Source organism: Plectropomus leopardus, chromosome 6 (assembly GCF_026936395.1).
Source record: "Plectropomus leopardus strain MGB_pleo_1.0 chromosome 6, ASM2693639v1, whole genome shotgun sequence".
Classification (NCBI taxonomy): domain Eukaryota; kingdom Metazoa; phylum Chordata; class Actinopteri; order Perciformes; family Serranidae; genus Plectropomus; species Plectropomus leopardus.
This window is the reverse complement of record NC_142181.1, coordinates 11,670,185-11,683,000: the sequence shown is the minus strand read 5'-3', so window position 1 is coordinate 11,683,000 and position 12,816 is coordinate 11,670,185. Positions and strand designations below refer to the sequence as shown.

At 37.7% G+C, this 12,816-nt stretch overlaps 1 protein-coding gene across 6 annotated transcripts in view; it reads left to right on the top strand.

The window, feature by feature from the left end:
• Nucleotides 1-12,816, top strand: part of dscamb (Down syndrome cell adhesion molecule b) — a 156,430-nt gene that overhangs the window by 101,922 nt on the left and 41,692 nt on the right. For all 6 annotated transcript variants that reach the window (XM_088078769.1, XM_088078768.1, XM_088078765.1 and 3 more), the window contains 5 exons: nt 3,899-4,045; nt 5,469-5,747; nt 6,990-7,265; nt 9,651-9,947; nt 11,043-11,315. In XM_088078769.1, the coding sequence (XP_087934895.1) occupies nt 3,899-4,045; nt 5,469-5,747; nt 6,990-7,265; nt 9,651-9,947; nt 11,043-11,315 (1,272 nt within the window). The remainder of the gene's footprint in view (nt 1-3,898; nt 4,046-5,468; nt 5,748-6,989; nt 7,266-9,650; nt 9,948-11,042; nt 11,316-12,816) is intronic.

Below are 12,816 nucleotides of genomic sequence, written 5' to 3'. Positions count from 1 at the left end.
GTGTGTTTGTGTGTGTGTGTGTGTGTGGAGTGGACAGCTTCAGAGGAGATGTCTGAATTTTGTTTATGCTGCTGCTCGGTAATATATGTTTTTCAGGGTTTTCACCTTTTTCATATGTAATATTTTTAAATGTGAGGATATTTCTAGTCTCTTTTTTGTGTGATTGTTGTACTGATCCACTTAGCCACATGTGACCAGTAACAAAAAAGTTTTGTTTTTTTTTTACAGTATATAAAGCGTTAATCAAAAAACATGCAAAGCGATACAAAGAGAAAGACGTTGATCATAATGCTTTTTTTCTGCTTCTGGCCCCCTAAACCTCTGAGAAGATTTCCTCCCACCAATTGTCTTGCACACTGACATGCATGCATGGCTGCCGGCATCTGCACACACACACACACGCACACACACACACACACACACAGATACATGCACACACTACACAGTCACACCCTCCCTCCCTCCCTCCCTCTCTTTATAGATTCCACTTGCTGGTTGCCCATCTAACAGCCCTGTATGTAAACCAGTGAAACCCCTTCAGGACATCAAATCCGTGGAATCTGTTGTCGGTTCTATCTAGGTCAGCGCTTACAATAGCTGTGCGATTTTTTTTTCTTCTTCTCCCGCCTCTGTCTGTATTCCCCCTGTTTGCTTAACCCCACAAGGTTGATTTTTCCTTTGCATGTATAAACATCAAAAATGCATATAAAATGTGAGCATGTTATGCATGCTTTTCTTCTTCCATACATATTAGTCTCAAGTGGAATATTAAAACGTGTAGCGGTTTGATGTTAACATTAGTGTAGAATCTAATGTTTGAAGAAAATTACGTTTAGTTTCTTTCTCATTAATATTTGCTCAGCTAATTGGTTTGGACTTTGCTATAATTCAACACGGCACTGCAGCATGAAATGTAGGAGAAACGTTGCAATCATATTGGAGTTGTTTTCTCTCCGATCTATAGGGGATGGTGTTACGTGACCTCAGCGAGGTGCCGTCTTATTTGTTAACCCGCACAGAAAAGAGAAACCTCTGCACCTGCGTGTCCATCCATTTTTCATAAGATGTCTGTTTGAGAGGCCATCTGAGTAAAAGCACAACAATAAATCTTCAACAGACCACCCCATTTTTAATCACAAGTCTAAAAAACACATCATATAAGTGTTTTTACAGAAAAATCCCAAGAAAATCCACAGCTCCCCTTTTTCAACTTAAATAAATTACCCACCACTAATCTGCTTTAGCTGCTCCCACACAGCCCCAGTTTGTTCTACTTTTGGATAAATCGCTGATATGGCTGCCTTCAGACACGGTGTGCAATCAAAATCAAATATGCAGAGAGACTTTCTGCTAATCTAAGCAGTCAAAAAATGTAACCTTTTTACCAGCGTTGGTGCCATGTATCATCTTTTTAATTATCTTCATGCAGATACACAGTCCAAGTAGTTAGATGTACAGGTATTTTATCAGACCTTCAGAGCAAACCATTTGCTGCCATTCATTCTGGTACAGTATTAAAATCCCTAACCCTAACCCTAACCCTAACCCTAACCCTTCATAATCCATCACAGCAAACACAAAGAATTAATTTGTTTTTGTCTAAGTTTCCTTGTTAATTGTTATGTCATAATGCCAAGTTTCCATATTAATGTGCACATTATGTTGCACTATGTTTACTGTCAATCTAATGACACACACAGAAAGAAATAATAACCTCCTTCAGGAAATAATCCTTCATGAAACAAGTCACCCTACATTGGAACAGCCAAGCTGTCTATATTTATATATATATAATTTTTTTACCACTGTTTGATAGTTTAGTGGGCAAGTAATAAAAGATAAATAGGTAAATATTTTGCTGTGTTTGTAGTTCCACTTTACATTTTTATGTACACACAATCGAAAGGTAGAGTTGCAATAGATGTAGGCTTTCTCACAATGTGTCAATCTGTAACATGCACAGTCGTGTTTTCTTTAAAGGAACAGTTCACCCCAAAATCAAACACACATATTATTCCTCTTACCTTTCATGCTATTTATCAATGTAGATTGTTGTAGATTTGACGGGTCAGGTGTTGGAGAAATCGGCCGTAGAGATGTCTGATTCAGCTTGTGTTGCTCAAAGTGGGAAAAAAATTAATCAATTAATTTAAAAAAAACAAAAACTGCACAGCAATGTGTCTTTCCGGGAGTCATGATACGATTTTTCAAGATAATCCACAAACTTTGTTGTGAGCACTTCCATGTCCAGTATTCCATTTACTGTTTTCTTTCAACTGAACTACACCTGTTAAACGAATCACTGTGAAAAACAAGGTGCACACCTACAGCTAGTTCAACTAGCACCACTAAGCTAGCTAACATTTCAACTAAGCTGAGGAAGATGCCATTTGTTAACATTTTGTACTGTCACAAGCCTCTTTTCCAGAAGTACATGCATGCTTCCCTCGGCGTGGTGATATAGTCGGTGGGTGTAGTTTCATTGAAAGAAGATAGTTCCTACATAAAACTGCTCACAACAAGGTCTGTGGATTACTGGGTCACGATTTCTACAGAGAAACATTGCTGTTGAGTTTTTCAAATTAGTTTTTGGAGCTTTGAGCACCACAAGCTGAGTGTCATCTACTTCCATTTGATTGGAGAGAAGACAGACATCTCTACTGCCGATATCTCCAACACTCGGCAACTCTCACCAAAACAGAATTTCCTGCACTTTCCTTAATTAAAAAACAGTCAAATTAACAATCAATTAAAAAACTATCATTATTTGAAAAAAAACATAAAAACTTTGCTTATTTCAGACAATACCAAGTGTGTTTTATCCTCAATGAGAGCACACAGCAACATATTTTATATTTTTTTGACAGCATTTCATAGCCTATCAGTTAATCAATTCACATTTTCAATTGAATATTTAACGACCAATTAATTGATCATTGATTAACTGTTATCATCCCTAGTTTAGACTGATAAATAGCACTACAGGTAAGAGGAAATATATTTATTTTTGATTTTGCAGTGACCTGTCCCTTTAATCTTGTGACGTCTGTACAGAGTTTATCTTCTGGACCTCGTCAGCTTTGGTGGTAGGGCTGTATTTCCTCAGGACCTCAAAAGCTTCTTAAACTGCCTCTGTCTTAGCATGCCCACCACTGTGCAGTGAAGACAATCTCCTGTAAATTGCTTTTTCGATCAGTTTTGACATCAATCTGCTCCCATGGGAATGTGGGCATTCATGTGATGGCGGAGAGGAAGGTTTCTTTCCTTATGGATGTTGACAACCCCACTCAGCCTGGTTTGATCTGCAGAATTAACATAATATTACCATACATACTGAACTGGCTGTGACAGCCAAAGAAGGATTGGCTCTGTAAACCAGACATTGGCGCCAGTGAGGTTTCTGAAACGGCAGAAGTAAAGACAAGACAATAAAAGCTGTTAGAGGGCAAAGATTTGATATGCAGATCTGATTTCATGAATGCAGTTTGTGCGCTTTTGAAATTTATGGATATGTTTTGTTTTCCATCATCTGGGTGATTTTATCACAATAATTTATAGCATTAGGAGTTTATCTGTAGAAGTTCAAGTTTCACAGCACACCAAATTTTTTTTAGTTATTGTTTATTTACATGAGATAAATTATTTTTCATTTTGCTGCAGTATACTCTCTTATCTCATGTAGAAATACAGAATAACTTCTAAGGGTTTTGTGTGCTGCAAGATTCAAACTTCTGCAGATTTGCTGCGTGCTCTACAAAAACCCCATGGAGAAAGAAATCCTTCTGTTGATGCGGGGTGAATAAATTCTTTATACTGTAAAAGTTGTTTTGATCCTATATTACAACAACACAACTGCTGCCTTTCATGTGTTTCCACTCGTTCTTTTTATCTTTTCCAGGACAAAGATATCTCATCACATCCACGGGAGCCTTGTATATTCTGGACGTCCTGCCTGAGGATGGGCTGAATAACTATCGCTGCACAACACGCCACCGCTACACCGGTGAGACTCGTCAGAGCAACAGTGCACGTCTCATTGTGTCAGGTCAGTACTGCATTCAAACTGCAATTACTGTGTTTGCAAAAGATAATACACATTGGACAACAGGACAAATATAGATACGTGTAGATTTGTAATATTTAGAATGGGTGTATTTGTCTCCTCCAGTGAAAACAACAAAGTAGTGGAGGACCTTTATTTTAAGACATTCACAACATAAAGTGTTGCAGAAAGGAAGATTGGCATGGAATGATTTTAGAAATATTTAAAATGAATCCAAAGGAACAAATTCTATAAATAAATGGATCAAATTTATAGCCCCAGTACGAGCAGACTTTTTGTAACTCCACTACTGTTTACTCGTCTCCCCCCCTTTCTCAAAAGGGTTAATAGAAATTTAAGCACCCTTAGTTCTGGTGTATAAGTTTACAGAGTGTGAGATGGGCTATACATGTATATGTATGTGAAAGAGTATATGTATATGTGTTTTTATGCATTTATGTATACAGGGCATGTTTTCTTGTATTTATTTTTAAACAAACAACAAAAATGAACAAAAATGAAAGTTGAGGGGAAAAGAAATATAATTCCCCAGTAAACTGTGTCAATTCCGCATCAAATAGTTATTGTAAGTAAATCTTCTGTATTCTTTTTTGTTTCTGTTATTTTAAAAAACTATAGATAAAAAGAAAATCTGAAAAAAATGCTGCAGAAAAGGCACAAATTTGTGCATAAAAATTCACCACAATGCAGAACATTAAGTGTTTGTTGCTCAAAATTTTCTGTCAGAGGATGCCCAAACCCCGTTATCATATGCGTCCCCCAAAATGTTAAAACAGAACCTAAACCCTTGCAAATATGCATGTAGATATTATATTTATCCTTCCTTTCAGATCTGACTTTTAAATACTGCAGACAGCAAAAATGATTTCCTCTATAAAAATGCCATCCCCTATGAATTATGGGTCCTCCTCAGAAATTTTGATTGATTTGCTAGACTGTTAAGTAAGACCAGTTAATGGGTTCATTTAGGTCTTGGATCAAGTTTACAGTCTGTCCAATGCTGTCATGCAGACTGATCCACTCTGAGGTCAGTTATGAATTATGCAAGCCAGAAAGTAACAAATAACCAACCATTGCAATTCATCTTAGTCTGTGATGTAGCTTCATGTGTATGTTGTATTATTAAATGAATAATTGAATTAATTTAAAATATGTAAGCATATAGATGGATAAGTAGATAGAAAAGGAGCAATCCACAGTGTTATCTCAGATTTTTCATTTTGAGGGACAATAAAATTCCTTCAGAAATTTTAGAAACACACTGTTTCTCTCTCCTCTCCCTCACGTAACAAAATATACAGTATATAGAATTGAATCTTGACCCCAAGAATCAATATTGGATTACACTGTCAAGCGCCTGGCAACGCTCACCACTAATTAACACTAAATTCTCTGCTCCTTCCAGACCCCACCAATGCTGAGCCAGGCATCTTGGATGGCTTTGACCACAGAGAGGTGATGATTAATCATCGGGTGGAGCTGCCCTGTAAGGCTTCAGGCTACCCAACGCCCAAGTACCGCTGGCTGAAGGACAACAGCCCTTTGGAGCCTGACAGTCGCTTCCGTCAGACCATCACAGGGTTGCTGATAGAGAGCACACAGCCCAGTGACTCTGGGACGTACGTTTGTGAAGTGTGGAACAGTTATGGCAACGCTGAGGTCATGGGGCGCCTCTATGTCAAACGTAAGTCTTTTATTAAAATGAGGCGATCCTTTGTGTTATTTGTTTAAACCACATCTGTAGCAATTATTTGATAATAAGTAGTTGATCAGCAAAATTCGTAGCTGATCAACTAGCTGATGGTTTAAATTGTTTATTGAGAAAAAATGCCAAACTTATGCCAATGTCCTGTTTCTCTCTCTTTATATAGTTAAAACTTAGAAATGCTTGGATTTTAGTCAACAAAACAAGTATTTTTAAAATTTGTGGATATTTGTCACTATTTTCTATTACTATACTATTTCCTGAAACTCTTTAGGCTTAATGTTTAATTAATTTGTTTTAAAAAAAAATTTCTTAGTTTTCTTAAATAGTTTGGTCTAAAAAAAGACCATTACCCAGAGTCCAATGTCACATGCTCGTTTTACTGGCCAACAGTCCAAACCTAAAGGAATGAAACTTTCCTTTATAGAGGACTAAAACATATATTTGTAATATTAAATTTTGAGAAGATGGAACCAGTGGACTTATGACCTTTTTTTTTTATTAATAAATTACTTGAAGGAATACTTCACCCACAAAATTTGCATTTGTATATTAATTACTCACCTTCCGTTGTGTTGAATTCATGAACAAAACTATGTTTCTCTCCTATGCCTCCATGGTGAACGAAGAATCCAAAAACAGAAATTTGTTGATGAATTAGAGTAAAAGTGCTACTCATCTGTGCGCGGCAATGCAAGTGTGGTAGTTTTTTTATAGTAAGGGATATACTAAGCCTACAGCTATAAAAATGGGACTTGAATTATACTGCACGAGTTGTGTGAGAGTTTGTAAATGCTTTGAATTAGTTTTGCTCTTTTACTCCAGTTCATATTCTCTGTTTTTGGATTCTTTATTCACTGTGGATGCATGCAAGATTTTTTTTGGTCACAAATTCTAGGTAACATTGGCTGAGTTATTGATATTAGACATTTTATGGGTGAAGTATTCCTTTAAAAGGTTAACTGATTCTAACTTGAATAGCTGCCCATTAAATTTCTGCCAGTTGACTTTGCTGTTAATCAATTAATTGTTTCAGATGTAATTTGGATATAGTGGGTACAAGTATTTCCGGTAAAATCTCATGTACCCATGGTGCTTAAATCTCACCTGAACTTTCCTCCCGTACTGTCTTCCTTTCAACCTTATTGTCATTTAAAAGAAAGCAAATCTTTAAATGCACCCTTTAAAAAGTTATCATTTCTCTCATTTTTTCGTGCTTAGAGCCCTTGAAGGCAGTGATCAGCCCTCGGAAGGTGAAAGGCAGTGTGGGTAGCAAGGTGTCTCTGTCTTGTAGCGTGAGCGGCTCAGACGAGTATGAGCTGTCATGGTACCGCAACGGAGAGATCATCTACCCTGGCAACAATGTTCGTTTCACTGGGCTCAACCGGGAGAACCTCATCATGGAGGGGATGTCGAAGAGCGATGGCGGAGCCTATCAGTGCTTTGCCAGGAAGGGCAAGATGTCTGCACAGGACTTTGTGCAAGTCATCCTCGAAGGTAAAATGCGTGCATGTGCTTCGTAAGGTGGAGCAATCACACAAATGCTGACCAAAAGCCACACTGTAGCAGCTGTCTTCTGCATAATCAGTGAGTTAGCAGAAACAGATTCAGGCCTTAGAGATCAATACAGGCTTTATGTGTTAATGGCATCCTGCTGTGACTCTCTGATATAGGCTGCCATTAGAATGATCGTCCCAGACTTCACAAACACATACAAAAATACATGCACACACACTCTTGAATCCAATAGCTTACCTTGGCAGCGTTGCTCAGGCAACTGTCTCCTGTGGCCAGGGAGCTGTAAAAAGAAGATATTGATAATCTATAATCATGTGGAACAGATCTAGATTATCAGAGAGCAGCAGCAGGCAGACATAGACATTTCAAAACCCAACCGCTCTCTTTGTCTGCAAGAAAAGCTCCTGGATCACTGTTCATAATGAAAGACTGGTGACAAAAAGTCATATTTTTTCCTTTTCCTTGGCTGCCCTATTATTATTTCACAAAAAAAGATGCTTTTGTGATAGAGATTAATCCCTGAAATAATGTATTATATTTTCCCCCACAAAGTCACAAACCCATTGTCCAGAAACTGTTGGTGAATAAGAACAGGAATATTTTAACTGATAAGTAAATGCTAAGCCAGTTTTGATGACATGATGTAGTTTTTCAGTGGAGGCTTTGTGATTTGTGAGTTCTTTTAATTCTCATGACTGCAAAAAGTACACACTAGTCACAACCAAATGCAGTAATGTATAGGAACAGCTCTCTTAGAGGAATCAGAGGTGTTGTTTTAGTCACCATACCTTACCAAGAGATGCATAAAAACAAGGAACTGCTTTAGGAACATCCTGTCACAATTGCAAATGTTCCAGTCGTAACCTCCTCAGGAAAGCAGTTGGTGTTAAAGCATGCAGTCGATACGGAAAAATCATTGCGCCCACTTTTTATTTGCAAAGAGAACTTGACTTTGGACAAAAGCATCTGCCAAATCAATAAATGTAAATTTAATGTAAATTCAACTCCTCCAACAATTTGAAAGAAGCCAGAACAAAGAACGGTTATTTTGGCTAAAACAATGGAGTCTATTGACAGATTGTTTCGAAATATAAAACAGTCCACTGGATTTATAAGGGGAAATTGAAATTATTTTATTGTTGACTCAAATAATCTTTTCAGCTCCAGATAATGGTTCGGAAATGCTCAGTAGCATCCTTGTGGAGACCCCTTTCAGTTTTTTGCCTTGGGATTATTTTTGCTCCAGTTTTTCTCCCTGTGCTCGCCCACTTTCTCTGATTGATAACAGTAAAAAATTAGTAATTAGTTACAGCTACTACTGACTTTCTCAAAAAGTAACTGAATTACTTTACCAATTACTCCATATAAAAGTAAGTTATCCCGCAGTGATTTTAATGACGTTATTAATAATTCACAGAAACAATGTGTGCAGTAGTCTACCTTCCACCTTCTCTTTCCCTCTCTTCCCTCTCCCACTTTCTGTCAAACACCACACACAAAAGACGGAGGGGCTGATCAGCAGTCACCTGAGCCGTGCATACAGGTGACGCTGATCATAACCGTGGAATAGCCTGCATTTGTCTGCTATGTTTAAAACAAGAGTAACAAAAACAGTTTGATATATTTGGGTTTTTTTTTTGGATACCTGTGCCAAAATGTTACATCTAAAATACTATCACTGCCGATGCAGTGCCTAAATCCATACTTAATTAAAAAATCAAAATAACACATAAAATGACAGTCAGCATCATGAAAGATCGCCTTTTTTTTCTGTGAAATCAAATGCACACTTGAATTTGAACAATATATTACCTCTAAAATGTTTAATGTATACTTAAATATATAAATTTAAATAAAATACACTATTAACAAACATACATAAAACATTCACATATTAAATAAAACCTAACCAAACTACAACAATTGAACACTAAATGGCACTAAATTTAACACTAATATGGCACTAGATGATGTCACCCAACACAAGTAATGAGCCCAAATTTTAGTAATTGTAACTGCGTCATTTATTTGAAAATTAGTTAAATGTCTCGTTAGTGCCAAAAGTAGTGAAATTACTTGATAACACGTTAGTCTGTTTACACGTCTCCAACTTATAAAGTCAGATAAACTAAACAGGCTTTAACTGATCATGTTACTTATTATTTTATGACTCTGCGGTTTACATTACACTAAGATAGTGTCGGCAGACCTGTTTGGTCGACTGTCAGCCAGGTGTACAGTAGGAAAAGTATGATAGAGGTATGCCACTGTAACTCGCAATAAATTATTGAAAATGATGGTCACAGTTAAACATTATTTACACTCAACATTGCTGTCCCCTACCCACCTTGTCCCCCTCCGCAGATGGTACTCCAAAGATCCTGTCCTCCTTCAGCGAAAAGGTGGTGAACCCAAACGAGCCCGTCTTCCTGGTCTGCAACGTGAAGGGCACACCGCCTCCCAGATGCACCTGGTCGCTGGACGACGACCCCGTCATCAAAGACAGCCACCACCACCTGGGCCACTACGAGACCCATGAGGGCCACGTGGTGAGCCAGCTCAACGTCACACACACCCAGGTGCAGGACGGCGGGGTGTACCGGTGCACGTGCAGCAACTCGGCCGGGGTCGTGTACCACCAGGCTCGAATAAACGTAAGAGGTGCTTGTCAAATCAGCTCCTCCAAGAACAACAATACACATACCTGTCTGTCTCTCTGTGTGTCTGTCTGTGTCTCTCTGTCCAGCTGGCTGTCTGGCATTTGTTGTTTGGGTATGCAAATTTGGACTTATTGGGATTTTTTTGTGTGCTCTGATGATTGTTACATTTTTTTTCCCCCTATTTTGCTCGGTAATTTTTAGTTTTAATATTAGATCTTTAATCACATTTACTTTTCTTTTTAGGATGCTCTCCACTGATTGAATTTGCATCCATTTTTGTGTTCTTTTTAATGTGTTATTTCCTTTTTCTCTGCTCCTTGTATGATTTTTAATATTGTAGCCTCTTCATCTTTTTTCCTCCAAATTACTACCCTGCTTCTCCTACATGCCTGTATTTTTAGGTCAAATGAATTATCCTGGTTTGCTGCACATAAGCGTATCTGGATATTGGGTTCCAAAATGGGCTGGTTTGTAAATAGCCGGAAGAAAAATATATTTCTTCTGTTTGCATGAATAAATTTATCTGTGGTGGGCTTTTGTGTGAGTGAGTGTTCATGTGTGTCTGTGTCTGTGTGTGCATGTGTTTACTCAAGCAGCAATTCGACTCTTCATGATCAGATGTTAAAGCGATTATTCTGTTTCCATTTTATGAGACACAGAATGTATTACTGTTATGTGGGTGTGCAGCAAGAGCGAGTTATAAGTATTAGCAGTACAGTGTTTTCTAAATTCTCTGTTTCCCTTTAGATGGTTAGCACACTTTATTCTGCTTGTCAACTCACCATCTTTTACTTAGAGTTAATCCTGAGATCTTGCAGTAAAACAAAAAAGAAAAGCTTTAAATAACAGTTTCTTGGAATAGTTAAGTATTTGGTTGCAGGTATCATATGTGAAGCTGCGGAGAGAAATGTTCTCTGTTTTGTTTGTTTTTTGTCTTAAGTTAACCTTTCCTTGTCTCAATATTAAGTATATTTGAAGTCATGAGTCGGAAAGTTTTATTTGCAAAAACACCAAGAATAAAGCTCTCGTCATTTGATGTCTCTTTCCACTGAATGCCTTTATAGAGGACCCTCTCTCATTCTCTGTCCCTCTTTAGGCCGTGCCAGCATTCGTCCAATGAAAAACATCACAGCGATCGCTGGACGGGATGCATTCGTTCACTGCCGTGTGATTGGCTACCCTTACTACTCCATAAAGTGGTTCAAAAACTCGGCGCTGCTACCATTCAACCACCGTCAGCGAGCATTTGAGAACAATGGCACGCTGAAGCTGACCAACGTACAGCAGGTGGACGCTGGCGAGTACAACTGCAAGGTGATGGTCCAACCCAACAAGATGGACTCCCAGAGTGTCCATGTTCGTGTGAGAGGTTAGTCCCTTTGAATTTGAGTTAGTTGAGCTAAATATGCTGCACATCCTTGCATAGGTGTAGATTTCACAACATGAAAGTAGCAGAAGTGTTTAATGCTCAAACTTTCCCCAAAAGATCTCCAACCCACCCATTTCACATGTGTCCCCCTCCCATCCAGTGTTGAAACAAAACCAACACCCTTTCAGTCCTGGGATGTTTTTTTTTAATTAATTCAATTACATTTTGAGGATATACTACTGGAACGCTTGCTGTAAATGTTATTAACATACCATGCAGCTTGTTAAAAAAATGAACTGAATTAAATTTAATGTTAACTTTCTATTGGTAATATATTGTAAAAGATATTTGTTAAAAAAATGTTACCTATTGTCAAACAATTCACCACAATGTTTTGTTTGATTTGATGAGCAATGCAGTTTAGTTGTTAAAGGGATTCATTCTATGGGCCTAAATGCCATATAGTATTCATGACTATGTTATTAACTTCATAATCACAATCATAATCATACTGAGCAACCTGGCAAGAACTGTTTGACACATTGCAAGAAATAAGAAGATGTGGAAAATTATGTTTAAAATGTCCCAAAAAGCATGTATTTAATGTGTATTTAATATGATCATAGTTCTATATTTAAATGTATTTCACAGAATTGTTATTGTCATAATTTAAGGACTTTTTTGTCTGAAATTGATGATTGCTGTTTCCGATGTTTTTGAGAGAAAATTAATTAGAAAATTAAAAAGATTTAAATAGGAAATGCAAGGCACATTCTTAGGCACACTTGTTTTTTTTGTCTTCATGTACATCTAAAAATTGTCTCAGTGGATAGATAAATAAAAAGACCCACTCACACAGAAAGGCAGACAGCTATACCATGCCATAGATCTCACCAGACTTCTAAATTAATCTCCCTGATATTCCTTCAGTACATCAAAATATGTAATGAAGACTGTATCAGTGTCGCTGAGGTTACAGAGCCGAGTGACGGATCTCCACTGAGATCTTACAACAGGTAATACTAAAAGGGTGTTCCCCATTATGCCCCATTTCCTTCCCTCTGTACAGCACATGAGGTTGTTGTCATTATATTAAACTTTCCAGTGGAGCAAGGGAAATAGAGTGGGAGGGAGAGGGAGAACTAAAGAGAGTGCGATGATATAAAGCAAGACTTCCCAGTGGTGCTATAGTGAGCGAGTGCATTTGTTAATTTACTCTGCTCACGCTTAAAATGCGCAAGTGTCTTAGGGGATCCCTGGAGTCCATTATCTCCACTTTGTTGTGAATTAAATAAGGTGCTAAAGTGCTGCTTATTTCAGTGTTATTTGAACTCACTGGACACTCAAACACAGATGACTTGTGTGATGGCTGGAGATTTCCCAGAGAATAGATCACAGGCAAGTTGAATAGATCTTATTGTATAACTGTGTCGTTATATTATGCAACCAGATTGACTCTGAACACTTGTTTTTTTCTGAATATGGGCTATTTCTTTAATTA